Genomic DNA, 19,402 nt, shown 5'->3' with positions numbered 1-19,402 from the left:
TGTGTGTGTGTGTGTGGTGTGTGTGTGTGTGTAACCATGTGCATGAACACTTACATATGTATGTGTGCATACGCCATGGCACAAGTGTGGAGGAGTCGGAGAACAATTTTATAAAGTCGCTCCTGCCTTTCAACCATTGCTTGGGTTCCAGGCAGGGAACTAAGGGTGCCAGGATTTTGTTTACTCAGGGAGCCATCCCACTGACTTGCCCTTTCTTTTTGGAGCCTCCCTCTACCTTTTGTTAAATTCAACTTCTTCCCAATTTCAAGCCTTACGATGAAGCGGGTCAGGGCTCAGAAAGATGCTGAATAAATAGTTGGTGCCAAGCATAGGGGGACGGGAAGGAAGCTGAGATTCTGGAGCCGGCTCAGGCCAGCGCGTCACTGGGCTGAGACTGCAGCTATGAGACCTCCAGGTGACCCTGGGATGAGTTTATTTTTGTAATTAAATATTTTGTTATTTATGTATATGGGTGTGTTGCCTGCCCGTTTGTCTGTGCCCTGCATGTTAGCCTGCTGCTCACAGAGGTCAGGAGAAGCCATAGGATGTTCCGGAACTGCAGTCACAGATAGCTGTAAGCTGCTATCGAAATGCTGGGACTCAGCCCTGGTCCTGGGGAAGGGCAGCAGGTGCCCTGAACTGCTGAGCCATCTCTCCAGTTCCTGGCATGTGTTTTTATTATTATTACCGTGTTAAATCGTGGGCATGTGCATCTGCACATGTGAGTGCAGGTGTCCATGGAATCCAGCAAAGGTGCAGGTCAGGCGGTTGTGAGCCACCTGGTGGTGGGGTGCTAAGACCTGAACTCAGGTCCTCTGCAAGAGCAGCACTCCTTCTTCTTTTAAGTTTTATTTATTTAATTTATGTGTGTGGGTTTGTTTTGTTTTTGTTTTTGTTTTGTCTGCATGCATGTCTGTGTACCATGAACATACCTAGTGCCCCACAGAGGCAAGAGAAAGGTGTCAGAGTCCCTGGAAACTGGAGCTAAGATAGCTGTGTGCCTCTATGTGGGTGCTGGGAATTAAACCCTCTGGAAGAACAGCCACTTAACCGCTAAGCCATCACTCCAGCCCACGGAATGGTTTTTGATGGCGACACATACTCTCCATCGTTTATCCCATTGGCCACACCAGTTAGTAATGAAAAGGGCATGGTGAACAGATTAGCAATTGTCTCCACCCCCCCTCAGAATTCTGTGAAGCCACTAAACTTCACACAATTTACTATTCAACAAATATTTTTATTAAGAACCTACTAAATGCCCTGCCCTGGTATAAACAAAAGGGTAGAATGGCTGCCCTGATGGAGCTTACATCCTGTCACAAGGACATAAAAAACTAGCGATAAGCTCAATGGAGGACCCAAGACAGGGGAATAGTGATGAAGGGTAATCATGGAGTTCTCTCTGGGGACATGGCTTTTCACTTGGGACCTACAAAAAAAATGCTGTAGAATGGCAGCAGAATAATCTTCTTTAAAAAACATGAAATACGCAGGGAGGTAGAGGCACAGCCTTTAATCTCAGCACTCAGGAGGCAGAGGCAGGTGGATCTCTATGAGCTCAAGGTTAGCCTGGCTTACAGAGCAAGTTTCAGGACAGCCAGAGCTTCATAGTGAGACCCTTGTAGTGAAGAACTAAAAATAAGGTAAGATAAGATAAGATAAGATGAGATGAGATGAGATGAAATGGAATAAGATAAAGAGCTTGTAATGAGAAGCTGGTGCTTATATTCTTGAGGCTAAAGATAGTGAGCAATAGAGAGGATGATGGGGAAGGGGACCAAGATACAGGCTGAAGCTGATTTATGAGGTAAAGACTGGGTCATTCACAAATAGGAAAATGCCACTCTTTTGGTCAAAGGACGAGATATGCTTGTCTGTCTGTCTGTCCTATTCATCCATCCATCCATCCATCCATCCATCCATCCATCCATCCGTCCTCATCTGTTTTGGGTTGATATGATGAAACACTTCCTGAAACCAGCTTTCTGGGAGGGAAAGTTTTATTTGGCTGAGGCTTTTATGTCATGGTCCATTTTGAAGGAACTCAGCAGGAATCTAGAGGCAGGAACTGAAGCAGAGGCCATAGGGGAATGCTGCTCACTGACTTGCCCTCCCTGGCTTGCTTAGCCTGCTTTCTTATACAACCCAGGAGCACCTGCCCAGGGCTTGAGGGACCACCTGGGAATGAGAAAAAACAACTGTGATTCTTTGAATTGAAGCCAGGTGCAGAGAGCTCTTGAAGGGCGGGGTGAACTGTTCTGAGAAACAACCAGCTGTGAACCATCTACAACCAGCTGTAAACTATAAAGCAAAAGTGATCTGATTTTCAGGTATAAAAACCCAGTGCTTTGCATGTTCGGGGTCGTCTCCTGTCTTTGGAGGGGTGACCCTATCTCGATAGCAATAAAACCTCTTGCTTTTGCATCGAGCTGTGGTCTGTGAGAGTTTCTGGGAAGGGCAAGATCCTGAGCAGTGAGACTCCAGGTCTTACAGGCTGACATCACACAGGGTGGGCTGTGAGGTGGCTGGATGGTCACATTGTATCCCCAAGTATTGTATCCTGTCTTTCCTCTATTTGTTCAGTCTGTCACCCAGCCCAGAGTGGGCCTTTGCTCCCGACACCTGCCTTCACTCCCTAAGAGGGACCTACCTCCATCCTGTTCCTTGGAGAGGCCCTGGTCACACCAGATGATGCTGAAGAGACACAAGGAAGTGCCACAGGTCCAGAGATGCCCTACTAGGCGCCTTCCGCGTGTGTTAGTGGCTGGGAGTTGCAGTGATCAGCACTTGATGTGTCTACAGACTTCCTCTTCTAGTATCTGAAGGTTCCTCTTTTCAGATTTCATGCTTCTCACTCCAGGGTAGATACTTGGCAAGAGGAATGAGAAAAACCCATCCATTATCTTCTCAGTTTCCTCTTTTCCCTATAGCAACTATATGTGTTTCTGTGGCTCTGTTTGTTTCTGTGGCCAGACAGGTGTGGGTGAGTGTGAATCAGACCCACCCCTGGGGAATACTCTTACCCAACATTCCACCTCCCCCTGACCCTGCAGTAATGACCATCTTACATGTGTAGATGAAGTCAACTCTTGAGAGTTCGTAGAACAGGAAGACAGCAGAAGCCTGGAGCCCTGACTTTACAGAGTATGGACCTCACCAGACTTTTGCTGGACATGCAAATAAGTCAGCATGCTATCAAATGCAGTTTCATTCACTATAGCTATCAAGAACACACAAAATGTGAGCTCTGATTTTAAGAGAATCCCTGGTTAGTGGACACGCTCTGCCTCCCATTTTGTTCTACTGCTCACTCTGGGAACTGGGAAACAGCTTCAGCAAGCCACCAGATTCCTTCAGATCCCCTTCCCAGGGTGTCAGGATAAACACCTGCTTCACCCAGTTCCAAATCCTGATTTTCGGTGTCTCCTTCCAGGCAGCAGTAGCCTAAGCAAGGAGACGGGACAGCTTGCATTCTTGGCTTCATGCCTCTTCATATTCCAAACTGAGCAGCAGCCGGCAGCTCAAGGTCGTTCTGCATTACTAGCCTGGTCTTGACCTTCATGGCCTCATTCTTCACCTTCTAATTCCTTCCAGGTGTGCTGTCCAGGTTAACACCCTCATTCTTAAATTTGAAGGATGCAAAAATGCCTAGCGTGGTGATCCTGAACTTGAGAGGGAAAGGCAGGAAGGTCTCTCCATGTTTGAGAGCAGACGGGTTTCCCAGTGCGGTTCAGGTCAGCCAAGGATGCGTAGCTAGACCCTATCTCAAGAAGACCAGGAAGAAGATGACAAAGAGGAGGTGAGGAAGAGGAGGAAGATGAGAAGGAAGGGAAGGGGAAGAAGAGGCAAAACAAGTATCTTTCTGCCATTTTTCTTCTTTGGTTTGCCCAATCTCTGAGGCTCCATCCTTCTTGTCAAGACCAGCTCTTCTACGCAAATGTCTGATTTACTTCTTTATACGTTGGCTTCCTTGTCTCTGCTGTCTACACAGGAGATTCTGACTGTGATCAGTACTTTCCGCTCAGTAACAGTTATAGATACTTCATGGTGATACCCTTGAGTAAATGCTGTGGTGATGGTGAAGAAGGGTTCCAGAGAGCAGGAATTGTGTGTGTGTGTGTGTGTGTGTGTTTGTGTGTGTGTGTGGTGTGTGTGTGCGCGCGCGCATGTGCGTGCGTGCATGGGGGGGTGTTCATATGGGGTGTGGTACAGACATACATAAAGACATAGATGCATGTGTTGGGGACACACGAGCACCTGAGTATGGAGAGCCTGGGTGTCCTTCCTCGGGCACTGTGCACTTAGGGTCTCTCATGGCTGACTTGCCCAGGCTGACTGGCCTCAGGAGTCTACCTGTCTCTGCCTCCTCAGCCCTGAGATTACACGCATGTGCCCCCATGCGTTGGTTCTTTTTAAAACCATGATCTCTGGGGATTGAACTCAGTTCCTCATACTTTCAAGGACTTTACCTACTGATCTGTCTTCCCTGACCCAGAAATCAATTACTGTAAAGCAAACAAGCAAGCCAAGTGCATATATCTAACCTTCCTAATTCAGGAGGTGGACACAGGAGGATGGCCACAAGTTCAAGACCAGCTTGACTTACGCAGAGTGGTTCAGTCTAGCTGAGTTACATGGTAGGAACCTGTCTGAGAGAGCCAAAAACTAACAATAATAGCCATATGTGGTGGCATATATCCTAACCCTAGCACTTGGGCGGCTGGGCCAGGAGGATCAAGGGTTGGAAACCAGCCTGGGATAACAAAGAGACTGAACCATTTTTTTTTAATTAATTGATCAAAAACAGAAAATCAAACACCTGTGACAAATAAAACCAAAGCTATTTCTTTGGGGAAATGTCATGAAGTCTAAAGGAATAAGAGAAAGAGCTATGATATTGATGGCTGTGACTGAATTAACTTGGACAGTGTTCCATCAGCCTCACGTAGAATCTGTCACCCCACCTCCACCACTGTCCCTCTTACCTCTGTGGTCCACAGCTCCAGGATCTGTCTGGCAGACATGCTTTTCTCCAGGAGCCAGCACGATGGCCACATTGCTTACCCCCCCCCAAAGGCAAATGACCCCCAGCACTTTTCCATAAATACGCTTGAGCTCAGTCTAACCCTCCTGCTGTTGAGGTCCCTGAGGTCATGCTCAGGTTCACTGAATCACCAGGGCTGCGGTTTATTGCAGAAAATGGTGTCACTTCCACGCCGCTCCCCATGATGATGTGAGTTTATCATCCATGGCTGAGACTGTTAGGAGCCAGCATGTGGTTTCCTGCCACCCACAGTGGACAGGAGACGTCTTCAGCCTGGGCAAGGGGTTGGGAGTCAGCTGACTCACTTTTTCCAAGAGTGAGAAATAAACTTGTGTGGTTGCAACAGTCTAGAGCTGGGGGTTTTGCTTTGGCAGCAACTGTCATGAAAAGCTGATGAACCCAAGCCTGTGTCTGCAGGCAGTTTGGGATGGGGTGTTGAGGATGCATTTCTGGGGTCACCGAGTAACCCTCACTCCTGAACTCTGTCAAGAGAACAAGGCTCCCAGAGCCAGGGCCAGCCTGGGCCCACACTTTGGGAACTCAGCTGAAGCAGGCTGGCCTATTGCTGGCCTAGAGCTATACAGAAAGGGCATGGCTGCCCAGGGCACATCCATCATTGCAACTGTAAACTCTTCCCGACAAACGGGAGGCATGGCTTATCACACAGGCGCACCTTTGCCATGTGTAGGCCATACCAGATGCATGTGAACATTCCTCAAATGTGCTACACATGCCACACACATGTCTGTACCACACATAGGATGCTATAACACATGCGTGCAGTGTACAGTGCTCACACCGCATGTGATACATATACAGCACACACATAACATGTGTGTGCACCCTATCTCATATAACTGCATAGTACACATGCCACACGCGATACATACATGATGCATACTACACAAATCAGATGTGTGTATGTACACCACACTTTACACCGATATACCTACCACACACAGACCTTGTCAGTGGTCCTGTATCTGGAACAGCGTCAGGGTACGTTAATAGGGGTGATTGTGACAGTCAGGTTTGTAACAGTACAATATGAATTATTGTGGTTACACACGTACACACACAATCACTTAGGCACACACCCCACCCAAGGCACCTATGCAGAAACATACACACAATCACATATACAGCACTGAGCCACCCTGCCCCGGGTCTGCCCTGTTTCCCTGGACACCTCTCCCTGTCCCCTTGCTTACTTACCCCTCTGGGTCTGGCGAAGGCAGTGTTCCTGCTGGGCCTCCTCTAAAATGGAGGTTTCTTCCGGACTTGCCCCCAGGAAGCCTCTTCAAGCCTGGGTCATCTGTGAGGCCAGAGTGGGACTCCTGTTTCCCAGGGTTCTTCATTCTGCTCTGTCCCAGCACTGTGCAAGATCCCATGGGGAAACTCCTGGGCACACAGTGTCTGTAGGAAGAGGAATAGAAGACATGACAAATAGAGCTGGGTCTACCATCGTGTTCACCGGCCTGGAGGATTAATAAGGTCCAAGATGCGAAGAGGAGACTGGCCAAGCATCCATCAGAGTTTTCCCATGAACCGGCCCTTCACAATGAACTCAAGAGGGTTTCATCACCAAGGACACAGGCACATGTGGTTGTGGTGCAGGAGTCATAAAAGTGGATTTGGAAGGGGACCATAAGGACAAAGACCTTCACAGCCCTGGACAAAGACATGAAACAGATGAGAGAGGATAAGGGCCCAGCGGCTGGAAATGAACAGTGTGTGTTTTGCTGTGTGTGTCTCACTGTGCAAAAGATCAGGGACAACTCCGTCCTTCAGACCCTGTGTGAGTCCTACCCTGACAGTGCCAGGAGCCGGCATTTCCAGCTGATGGGTGGCAAGAACCCAGGCTTGAGTTCTTCATGCTTCCCTACCCTGATGAAGGCCACGTCCTCTCTGAAGGGGCCCCAAGTCCCACCTGGACCTCTTCCCATCCTCTCTGAGAGAAGAGCACCCCAGGCAGACTTCCTTCTATGAAAGACTTCCCTGCTCTGGGCCTGAGGGATCATCTTCTTGCCAAGGAGGGGTTTGGGTTTGTTGTTGTTGTTTTCATGTTTGTGCTCATGGAGGGGCACACGTGCTGTGGGACACACACATGCCACTGAGCACATGTGGAGGTCAGAGGACAGCCTCACGTGTCAGTCCTCACCTTTCACCTTATTTGAAACAGGGCTTCTCTTGTTCTCTACTGCAGACATCGGGCCGGCTGGCCCATGAGCTCCCCCGGATTCTCCCCTAGGAGAATCTCACCCTAGGAGCATGGAGATTACAGACGCATGCTACAGCACCCAGCTTTACATGGCGTCTGGAGATCTGAACTCTAGTCACCACAGTTGCTCTGCAAGCACTTTACCTACTGAGCCATCTCTCCAGCCTCCACAGAGGTCTCTGAGACACCAGGCTCCCTGGTCTTAGGGCTTCTATGTGGCCATAAGAGGCCACAGGAAGTAGCCCAGATCCTATGTAGGACTTCTTCCCGTTACAACAATTTGTTTATCAATTTCTTTATAATTCTATATCTGTGTGTGTGTGTGTGTGTGTGTGTGTGTGTGTTTTCCTTATCTCCCCAAAGCTCACCTGACCAGTACAGCTCCTTCAGAGTGACTAAACATCAGCATGAGGTCTGCTTGGATTATCACCAAAGTTTCTGAGCCCTTGTCCTCACGCAAGTCTTTAGCCCAAAGGGAATGTGGCATTGTGTTGTGTTGGGTCCACTGATTTGCCACTTGAGGAGGTTCTGTGACTCCACCTTGAACGTGACTCCCCATTACCTCATTCCTCTAGTCTGTGTCAGAGTGTAAGGACTGACCTGTTTGCTGAGTTCAGCTATGAATCACGTGCTCTGTTGAGTCAAGTCCTGTAGTAAGGAAATGACAGAGGTCAAAGGTCGCGTCTATAGGACAGACCTGAGTCTGAACTCCACATTCACTGATTTCCATTAGCCACTGCTCAGCTCATGGGACCACATGCGGTTGCACCTCTTAATTCAGAACAGTATTTCGAATCCCCCAAAGTCTGACTCTTCCTTTCTTCAGGCAGCAGTATGCTAGTACTGTGGTTCCTTCCTCTGGGGAAGCATGGGGAAGTTAGGGTTAGTTCTGACCGATGCTCCTTCCTCCTAGGGCCCTGACACATTCTTCCCAGGCCTACGACATTTTGACCTGGTTCAAGATTGAAATGAGTTGCAAGTCCAGAATAAGCCATTTGGTCCTTTCACTCAGACTGTGCTTCTTAGAGCTAGCTCTCACCTGCTTGTGCAAAGAGAGCCTTTAGCCCAGTGTCCATCTTCTTCAGCTACCAGGGTGTCATGAGGAATTTTCCAGCACCAAAGCCTCTGAGAATCCCACTGCTTAGCAGATGTCCACAGGCATGGGTGTGTTGATTCTGAATCTCCCACACACTTATGCTGTTAGGACACAGTGAGATACTGTGGTGGTTGGAATAAGAATGACCCCACCCCCCCCCATAGGCCCATATATTTGCCTGCCTTATCACTAGGTTTAGAAGGATTAGGGGGGTTGGTCTTTTGGAGGAAGTGCATTACTGTGTAAGTGGGCGTAGAGGTTTTAAAAAGCTCGCACCAGCCCCTGCCATCTCTCTCTCTCTCTCTCTCTCTCTCTCTGCTTGAAAATCAGAACATAGCTCTCAGCTACGTCTTTAGGACCGTGCCCGCCACACTTGCCAACATGCTCTCTGCCATGATAATAATGGAACTAAGTCTCTGAATCTGAGTAATGTAAGCAAGCCTCCAATTGAATGCTTTCTCTTCTATGAGTTGTGGTCATCGCGTCTCTTCACAGCAATAGAATAATGGCTAAGACAGAAGCACTGACCATGGCCTTGGAATCTTGCAATGAATACACAGAGCATTTTTTCTCTCTCTCTCATTGATCTGATATTCTGTAGAGCATAAAGCGACAGTGGACACAGACGGAATGCAGACAGACATCCTGAAGGTGTACAAGAGGCAAGAAATGGACAAAAGGATACAGTGAGAGAATGTCGGCTCCGTATGTTAATAGGGACCGGAAGTGAGTGGAGTTAAGTGTGGATACCCAGAGGAGAGTCCCAAGCCAGGGATCAGCAGGTGCAAACGTCCCCCAAAAATGTCACCACAGCCTCCAGATAGTGGCGTAGATCAGAGGGATGCAGGCGGCTCTGTGGTCAGATGTAGCGCTGGCTCCAGGAGTCATTCTTTCCTTTTCCCCCACTATTAGCGGGAAATGAATGAACAGCGGGGAGTAACTGAGTCATCAGAAAGGAGAGATCCGAGGTCATTCTTCCATTCTGCCACCCAACACCTACCCAAAATAATGACAACAAGTCCATGTCTAGACATGGGGCCAGGAGACACAGAGGACAGAGCTGTCCCATATAGTGGCTCAGTCTATGCTCCCAGCACTCAAGGGATAAAGGATTTCAGTGAGTTCAAAGTTAGCTTGAGCTAAATAGTGCATTCCAGCCCAGCCTGGGTTGAGAGTGAGATGCTTTTTCAAATAAACAAGGCTGAGCATGTATCTTGGTAGAGTGCTTGCCTGGCATGCATGAAGCCTAGGCATCAAACCTGAGCACAGCATAAATGTGGTGGCACACACCTAAAATACCTGGACTCGGGGAGTAGAGGCAGGAGAATCAAGTTCAAGGTCATCCTAAGCTAAATAGAGGCTAGCCTGGGCTGGAGAATATGATGGAAGAGAGAGAGATAGCTGTGACCTGCCGTCTGTACCCTTTGTGGGGACTCAGCATCCAGATGAACTCTGATTAAGGGACCAGGATCACAGCATTAGCTTGACCAGCAGTGTGGAGCGGTAATAGTGCTAGAGACCCCATGGACTAAGAGCACTCTGTGGAAGGCGAGGCAGAATTTTGGTAGAAAATGGTTTCTCTGTGGTCATAGAGATAGAACAGGAGAAGTAGGACAGCCATCAAGTCCACTCAGGAAGTGGCATGTCACAGGGGGTGGGCAGCCAAAAAAGAAAGTGCTCTCCAGGACTCTGCAGGAGTGGGAAGGAGGCGAAGACCTCACCTGAGGGCTAGGGCAAAGCTGACATCCTCAATCCAGAGCCGTGGATGTAACCACTTACTGGGCATGATAGAAACCAAAGCCTCTGAGGTCGGGAGCATCGTCAGAGCCCTTCCTGCATCTGTTCACCGGGAGCCTCACATGGGAGCCAGAGACCAACCAGGAAGCAGATGACAGAAAGAAGAACTAGGCAAGTAGACATTCTAGGTTCTAGGAGACAGCCCCTTCCCTCTTGGGCTTGGTGTAGGTACAGATGACATCTGAGCTGAAGAAATGATCCCAAGAGTGATGAGAATGTGGCTGCCTTCGGTTCTGCTCCTCTTGCTGGTCCCAGGTGAGCAGGGGGCAGGAGCTAGAAGGGTTTAAAGCTTTGAAAGGGAAGTCCTGCTGTAGGCATGACCCGGAGATGGGAGGTGGGACATCGGCCAGCAGAGGCAGGTGGGGCCTAGAGAGAAGGCAGAAGGATGGGCTTGGGGCGGGGGCGGGGGCGGGGGCGGGGCCCAGGAGTTGTCAGCATCTGTATCGCAGGTGCTGCCAGGCTTCTGTGCACAGTACAGTCGTGTGTACCACAGCTGAGACAGGGTCAGGACCCACCAGGTGGGTTACCTGTGACCGTCATTGCCATAAGCATGTAATCTCTATAGTGTATACGCATGTATCACCTGTGCATACTAAACACACACAAGCATTCAATCCCAGAGAGGCATATGTCCCACCCACAAAGACATACACATATATGTACATAGGCAAAGTCTCCCTTTCTTTCTCCCTCTCTCCCTCTCTCTCTCTCTCTCTCTCTGACTCTCTTTTCTCCCTCTCTCCCTCCTCTTCTCTCTCTCTCTCTCTCTCTCTCTCACACACACACACACACAATGTTGTTCCCTCCTGGGCCCTTCCTTGCTCCAGGAACAAGACCTCGCCCTGCCCCCACTCCTGAACAACAGAGGTGCTCACCTCAGTCCTGACTCCTGGGTCTGACAGAGCCTGTCTCCTTTCTCACTGTTTCCTCCAGACCACAGGGCTTTCTAAGATCTGACCCCCATCCATCTGTGAGGGTGCAACATTGGAGCTTGTGTTTTCCAGGCTGTGTCCCTCTGTGTGGCCCCAGCACCGTGACAGGCACTGTGGGGGAGTCGCTGAGTGTGCAGTGTCAGTATGAGGAGAAATACAAGACTCATAACAAATACTGGTGCAGAGGGTCACATGTGCCACTATGTGACGATATTGTCAAGACCAAAGGTTCAGAAGAAGCTAGGAACGGCCGAGTGTCCATCAGAGACCATCCAGACAACCTCACCTTCACAGTGACCTTGGAGAACCTCACCCTGGAGGATGCAGGCACCTACATGTGTAGGGTGGATATACCGTTTACCGGTGGTTTCTTAGGGATTGATGACTCCTTCAAGGTTGTGTTGTCCGTGGTCCCAAGTGAGGTCCCAGGTAAGTCTCCTTCACTCTAGGGCAGTCTGAGTCCAGGCTTGTCGTTCCCTCGTGAAGGAAGGAAGCCATGTCCAGTAGCCTGAAGAGCTTGGTGAATCAGGGCACAGGGAGTGTGAGTCCACGTGTGCCATTGGACACGTACACCAGTACATGTACGTGCATGCACACACAGGCACAACAGGGACCTGTGTCCTTAGAAACTCCTTTTGTTTGTTTGTTTGTTTGTTTGTTTGTTTCTAGGCGCTTGCCCACGGTGTGTGTAAGTCAGAGAACTTCTGGGAGTTGGTTTTCTATTTCCACCGAGTGGGTCCTGAGGCTCACACTTGGGCCATCAGGCTTGACAAGCAAGGGCCTTTACCCACTGAGCCACCCCGCCAGCCCCTGTTGGAGTTTCTCTGTGTGGTCCATGTGACAGCATAAGGCCTGAACCTTTCTATAGACAGGCCCTGAATTGCTGACTCTTTGTGACCTCCTGTCTTGATAGGACACAAGCCCTCTCTCCCAGGTCTTAGATGGTCTTGTCCCCATTTTCCATGTGGGAAGAGTACCCCTGCGCATCTGCTCCCCTCTGTCAAAGGCTGCTCTGACCTCAGACTTAGCCAACACTTTCCTTCCTTGGAGGTTCTTGAGGCAGCAGCTTCACCCCTGGTTCTGGGCCTTTTGAAGGCCCAGAGACACAGGGAGGAGCCTAGAGAGCATGTCCAGCTCCTCTGTGCCCTGAGGAACCCACTCAACCTCTCCAAGTTCCCCTGTTTCTCCCTTTCCCAGAAACCATTTACTTCAGGAGAAATTTCAGAGAATCTCCCCAAAGTCCCTGTCCCTTCCCTGGGCAGAGGGTCAAGCAGGATGGAAGATGGGCTCTCAGCTACTTTGATTCCCCAACATTCTCCATGTCTCCAGTTCATTCTCCCTTAATGGACCCTCCCCTGCACAGAACCCAAATCCATGCATCTCTGTAAGGGCTGGGGTGGCACCAGGGGCTGAAGGAGGAAGATGAGCCTCACTGATACCCCCAGGGCTTTTCCCCCTTTTTGAGAGAGGATCTTGTGTAGCCCAGGTTGGCCACAAACTCACTGCACGGTTGCGAACGCCTGATCTTCTTGTCTCTGCCTCTCCAGCTCTGGGGTTACAAGCATACACCACCACACCCAGCTTCCGGTTCCTGGTTCTCCGTTTTGGTTTCCCCCTCAAACAAGTTTCCCTCCAACACCCTCTGTGGGCTCATACTAGAGAGTGGAAACTAAAATCCCATGGGTGCCACTAGTTCTCTGCAGTAGAGGCCCCTCTCGGCAAGGTCCTTCAAGCATCCGCCTCTCTAGAACTTTCCATCTGGTCATTCCTCAGTGAAGACTGCCCCTTGGCCTGTCTGACTGACCGTGTGGGAATGAGTGGGACAGGCAAACACAAGTCCCACCACTCTGAGTTTGTCCCCAGAGGGATGGGAAACAAGGAGACAACAGGTGTGACTGAGGCTGGGACCCGGTACCAAGTGTCTTGTCACTGACACTTAAACTCTCCTCTATGAGAAGACTGGCCTCTTGTCTGAAAGTGCCACCCAGCGCACCAACCAGACCTTGGTGTGGCCGTGGGGCTTATAGGCTGACAGACAGCTGTCCAGCATGGCCCTGGGGACCTGTGTGAGGCAGAGGGACAGGTTTCAGTGGGTAGGAGATGGAGTGGAAGTCATCGGAACTGTCTTGTGTTTCCGTCCTTCGCTCCAATCACAGTCTCTAGCCCTGGGAACAGCGAAACTACCATGGCGTCTTCCACATCCTCACCAGGGCACACCCAGCCCAGCGTGACCACAGAAGACACAACTCCTCATCCCAGCCTACAGCCTCGGTGAGTAACCGACATGCTTGAGGCCTCTGAATTGGGGAAGTAGAGTAATGCTGAGACAGGGGAAGTAGAGGGGGTTTGTATCTCCCTCCTGAGAGACCCTCCCAATCTCACACTGACCTGGAGGGTCTTGTGAGTGCCAGCAGCTTCTCTAAAGACTGGGACACAGCACAGACACCCAGACACAGACCTGCTGAGACGGAGGTGGTTTCCTGCCAAGTGGTTACTACATAAACACATCCAGAGCGTGGAGAAACAGCTCTGGGGAGATGGCTCTGCTGGCAAAGGGCTGCCTAGCAAGAACAAGGTTCTGAGATCGAGCCACATCACCTACATGAATAGTCAGGCGTGGTGGCACACACTTGGAATACCAGTGCTGTCGAGGTGGAGACAGGAGGGTCCCTGAGCCTCACTGGCCAACTAGGCTATTTGGCAAGCTACAAGCCAGTGAGAGATCCTGTCAGAAAACAAAAGACATGGGCCAGGCCTTTAGACTAAGGCACATGCCCTTAGTCCCAGCACTTGGGAGACAAGGCAGGCCGATCTCTGTAAGTTTAAGTCCAGCCTGGACTACATAGAGAATTCCATTCTAGCCAGCACTACACAGCGAGACCTGTCTCAAAACAAACACAAAGTGATGACTCTTGAGGAAATGACCAACATTATTCTCTGGCCTCCATGTTCATGCACACACATGAGCACCTAAATACATACACGTGAACACACATGTACACACAGCACTAAATTAATTAACTAACTAATTAAAATAAGTAAGCCACTGGGTGTAGTGGCACAAGCCTTTAATGCCAGTACTTGGGAGGCAGAGGCAAGTGGAGCTCTGTGAGTTCAAGGCCGTCCTGGTCTACATAATGAGTTCCAGGACAGCCAGGGCTACATAAAACAAACTAACAAACAAACAAATAAATACACATTGGGCTCTGTAATATAAATAGACAGACAGACAGCAGCCACCCAGGAGGAAACAAGAAGAGTTGGGGTGGGGGTGGCTTGGGGTTGGGGGAGGCAGTGCCTGCCTGCTTAGAGGCCATAGGGGAAGGGGTCCAAGGAGTTGGTCTGGAGATTGCTGGCCAGGCCCCTAGTTCAAGGCTTCTTCTTGGGATTTCTATCAGCCACACTGGTCATTCAGGTAGGAATGCCTTGTCCTTGTCCCCGCACAGATCTCGGTGGACACAGACCTGGGTAAAAGAGACAGGCCCGTAACTCAGGGCACTAGCGCCACCTTCTGGGAAAGGAGCTTATTGCGACATGTCCCCCACAGGTCTCTTCTGAGCAGCCTCTACTTCTACCTTCTGGTTTTTCTGGAGTTGCCCCTGCTTCTGAGCATGCTCAGTGCCGTCCTCTGGGTGAACAGGCCTCAGAGGTGCTCTGGGGAGAAGACGCCTTGGCCTGATTATGAGAATCAGTGACGTCTGTTGACATCGAGGCCCTGTCCCTGGACTCGGCTCCTCAGGTGGCTGAAGACAACCAGTAAATCTGTTTCTGAGAATACTCTGAGATTTGTAGAAGATTCTTTGTGCTGCATCAGACACATAAAAGAATGTGCCCAATCAATACATACATGGTTTAATAGAATGTTAATAGGATGTCTTTACTTATTGTTTGATAATTTTACCTATGTGTACAACCTAACTCTATCATGTCCACCTCCACCCCCCCACCTCCACCCCCCCCCACCTCCACCCCCTCAGGCCTGTGCTCCCTACACCCCTTCATGTTCTATGCCGACCAGGGCTGAGGGCAGCCCTAATTAAAGGGTGTGGATGTAGATACTAGAAGGCAGCTTGACAACATGTCCGATACACTCTCGGCACCGTGCCCGTCTCCAGATTCAGTAACAGAACGAGATCTATACTCCTCCTCTCTGAGGTCACATTCCTGCTTCCACCCTCCTTGGTGACAACCTGAACCTGTTGGTTTTTTATCTGCTTGCCATAAGGTTTTGCCACATACATGCACGTGGGTTTGCCAAGGGCAATATTGTTTAGCTTCTCTGCTTCTGATTGTTAAACAGTTATACTCTTTTTTTTTTTTTTTTTTTTTACATAGGATCTAGCCTAGAATTTACTATATAGACTAGACTAGCTTTGAACTCATAGAAATTCACCTGCACCACCATGCCAGAAACAGTGTTACACACCCCCCCCCCCGCCCAGCGTTCAGAGGAAACCCAAACTCTGACATACAGAACAAGCACTTTGTCACGGAGACACACTCCAGCCCCCGTCTGTCTGTCTGTCTGTCTATCTCGTTGTCTCCATCTGTATCTATTTCTCCGCTTTTCTCCTTTCTTCCTTCTTCTGCAGTTGGCAGGGTCTCACTATATAGCCCATGCTAGTCTGATCCTCCTGTCTCTGCCTCCCTAGTTCTGGGATGGGAGGCATATGCTACCCTGTCCAGCATGCATTCTTCATCTCTAAGTCTTATGGTTTGCTCATTTGACCTTGTGTCTCTGAGATCCACGCAACTGATGTGCTAAGCTCTAACATGCATCTCACTGGGTGTTGTCCTTGGCTGGCTGTGTAAGTATGCTGATACATGTTTTTCCCTTCCGCAGATAAATACTTTTGAGCCTCTTTTTCCTTTTCTTCTCCCTTCTCCCCTTCTCCTCCTTCTCTTCCACCCTGTCCCACCCTGCTTTTGTTATGAACTAAAACACAAGATGGCCGGCTGCGATCACAAGCACACATCACCAAGACCTGTTTTTTATGTGGCTTCTGCAGCTTCAACTCAAGTCCTCATGTGAGCACAGCAAGCACTTTATGGACGCAACTACCTCCACAGACTGCCATATATGTCAAATATATATATCTCCACACACACACATATACACATATAGAGAGAGATCTTTTAATAAATGGCTTTTAATTATAATGTAACATAGTCGATATTTCCTTTTCAGATGGTGCCTTTTGCCTCTCACTTAAGAAAATATTTATACCAAGACAAGCACATGACTATAATCCCAGCACTTGAGAGGTACAGGCAGGGGAATCCGCAGTTTCACTCTCAGCTACATAGTAAGATCCCGGTCGTCTTAGGCTACATTAAGACCCTGTCTCAAAAACCAAGTAGGAGCCGAAGAGCTGACTCAGCAGTTCCGAGCACTGGCTGCTCCTCCTTGGAGTCCCAGCTCCCATCAGGCAGCTCACAACCTTCTGCAACTCCATTTCCAGTGGACCCAACTCCCTCTTCTGGCCTCTGTGAGCACTGCCATGGTACAAAGACACGCCCGAAGGCACACAAACACCCATGCACATAAAAATAAGCAAATAAAATTTTTCCAAAAAACAAACAATATAAGAAGAAGATAAAGAAGAGGAGACTAGTAACAACAAGAATAAGAGGTGATCCCCTAAAAATCAAATTGTTTTCCTGTAAAGATTTTTATTTTTAACTCCTTACGTTTTTATTTATTACCACTGAATATGCTTCTGATGTGTGTCCATGCATGCATGCCACAGCACACATTTGGCAGTCAGTGAAGATCTTTGTGAAATAAATTCTCTCCTTCCACCTTCATGTGAATTCTGAGAACTGAATTTAGGTCATCAGACTTGCACAGATACCTTCACTGAACCAGTTTGGCTCACACTAATTAACTGTGGTTTCCTTGCCAGAGCTTTAGTTTCAAGTCTTGGTGTCATATCTCTCTTCTTGGGTATCAGGAAGTCTTCATAAACACTGGCCAGGTCCTCTTCTATTCACATCTTATCAAGATGTGAAGAGCCAGTCAGGTTCTGTAGGCGTAAGGTTATTGTGTAATTCAAATGCTCTTTTCTGTAACGCCCATGTCTAGTTGTAACTTTTGTTCTGAGAAGCTCCTGTCTCAGTGCCGTGTAAACACTGCTCCCCAATTGTTTCCTCCTAAGCCAATAAAGCAGCTTACAGCCAATTACTGAGCAGGGGAGAGACTAGGACTGGACTTCCTGCCAGCCAGAGGAGGAGGTGGTGGAGAAGGAGGAGGAAGGAGATTCAATCATGGCAGAGGTCTAAGAGATATCAGCCGAGATGGAGCTGGAGCAGAAAATCTATAAAGTGCAAGTATCTATGGAATGTACACTGGGAGGAAAACAGATTAGATCAGAGGGTTAAGAATAGAGTAATAACTGCTCAGTTATTGTGTTGTGATGCTTAGTATTAAACAAATATAAAAGAATCTTAATTATCTCTGTGATAGCCGGGTTAAAATAAAAACTGAGAACAAACACAGTTTTATAAAAATAACTTTAACAAAGTTCCTAAAAAGAAAATCAAATATGGGTTAGAGAGGCAGCCCAATGGTTAGAGCACTAGCTGCTCTTACAGAGAAACTGAGTTCAGTTCTTGGTACTTACAGTGGGTGTCTCACAACGCAGCTCAAGGGATCCAACACCTCCTTCTGACCTCCATAGGCACTGCATTTATATAGTGCACAGACAGACAGACAGACAGACAAACAAAACACTCATCCATGTAAAGTAAAACTTTAAAAAGAGAAAGAAAAGTTTCTGAAAGGTCTATGCTGGGACTTTGAGTTTGAGTACATATCTCAGTTGGGGGTTTCAACTGCTGCGATGAAACACCACAACCAAAAGCAACTTGGGAAAAAAATTATTTTGCTTTATCTTCCATAGCACAGTTCATCATCAAAAGTAGTCACAACAGGAACTCAAGCATGGCAGGAACCTGAAGTCAGGAGATGACGCAGAGGTCCTGGAGGGGTGCTGCATGCTGGCTTGCTCATCATGGCTTGCTCAGCCTGCTTTCTCACAGAACCCAGGACCACCAGCCCAGGAGTGACCCCACCTACAGTAGGCTGGACCCTCCCCCATCAATCACTAACAAAGAAAATGCCCTTTATATCTGAAGGAGGCATCTTTTCTTTTTTTTCCTTTCTCTTTCTTCCTTCTTTCTCTCTCTCTTTCTTCCTTCTTTCTCTCTCTCTTTCTCTTTCTTTCTTTCTTTCTTTCTTTCTTTCTTTCTTTCTTTCTTTCTTCTTTTGACAGAGTCTCTCTCTGTAGTCCTGGTGGCTTTTCCTGGGACTGACAGAGATCCACCTGTCTCTGCCTCCCTAGTGCTGGCATTAAAGGTGTGCAACTATGCCTGGCATGGGGGCATTTCTCAACCGAGGTTCCCTTTTCTCAGATGACTGTAACTTGGGTCAAATGGACATAAAAACTAGGCAGCACAGTGCATCAAATGTATATTTAAAATAACTTCCTTATCAATGAACATGGAGTGTAACACGAATTATTTGGGAACTTTGAAAATGTCTTTTAAGTGTTGGTGAGATGGATCAGCTTTACTGTGAAGGCCTGGCCCCCAGAAAAAAATAAAATTATAAAAAAAAAAAGAAATGTTAAAAAAAAAAAGTAGAATCACAAAGTTGGAAAGAAAGCTGGCAGAACAGAGCCGAGCTTAGCAGAGAAGGACATACTTATAGGATATCGGCAATGGTCCAGAATTCGTGGTGCTTCAGGAACCAGAAACCTTGAACCAAAAGTAAAGCTGCCAGCCTCCAGCACGGAGCCACCTTGGCTGCAGCCCATGCTGCTTGCCCTGCTGGGAGATGGAAAGTGCTGGGCAGTAGCGGCTGGCATCAAGGACAGGGTGGTGTGCCGTGTCCTGGAGCTCCCTAGGAAACATGGCGTTACTGTCTCCAGTAACGCCCTAGGCAGCCAGTGTGCCCACAGCATGAGCCGCTGAGGAGACAGAGGGTGCAGGGCAAGGTGCTGCACAGGCTGCAAGCACAAAGGTCGAGCCAGTGAGCCACAGGGGGAGGTGTGCCACAGCCAGGAGCTCCCCCAAAACTTGTCTTCTGGACACCCTGGCTGGCCAGAACATCACCCTGACTCTGGACAACTGCAGGATATCGACAAGTCTCGGCAATGGTCCAGTATTTATGGTGTTTCAGAAACCGGAAACCTTGAACCAAAGACCCACTGCAATGAATGTTTGTATTTAAAGCTGTTTGAACCAAAAAAAGAAAGAAAGAAAGAAAGAAAGAAAGAAAGAAAGAAAGAAAGAAAGAAAGAAAGAAA

At 48.6% G+C, this 19,402-nt stretch overlaps 1 protein-coding gene across 1 annotated transcript in view; it reads left to right on the top strand.

Annotated features, from left to right (window-relative positions):
• The window catches only part of LOC129665770 (CMRF-35-like molecule 4), a 27,949-nt gene extending 12,989 nt beyond the window's left edge, over positions 1-14,960 (top strand). Inside the window, exons 2-5 of the mRNA XM_055592618.1 lie at positions 8,966-10,416; positions 11,166-11,522; positions 13,250-13,364; positions 14,641-14,960. Coding sequence (XP_055448593.1) covers positions 10,356-10,416; positions 11,166-11,522; positions 13,250-13,364; positions 14,641-14,788 — 681 coding nt within the window. The 5' untranslated portion in view covers positions 8,966-10,355 and the 3' untranslated portion in view covers positions 14,789-14,960. The remainder of the gene's footprint in view (positions 1-8,965; positions 10,417-11,165; positions 11,523-13,249; positions 13,365-14,640) is intronic.
• The last annotated feature ends 4,442 nt before the right edge of the window (positions 14,961-19,402 follow it).

The sequence above is a fragment of the Psammomys obesus genome, unplaced genomic scaffold, assembly GCF_907164565.1.
Source record: "Psammomys obesus unplaced genomic scaffold, mPsaObe1.curated_primary_1811, whole genome shotgun sequence".
NCBI classification, from domain to species: Eukaryota; Metazoa; Chordata; class Mammalia; order Rodentia; family Muridae; genus Psammomys; species Psammomys obesus.
This window is presented reverse-complemented; position numbering and strand designations above follow the sequence as displayed.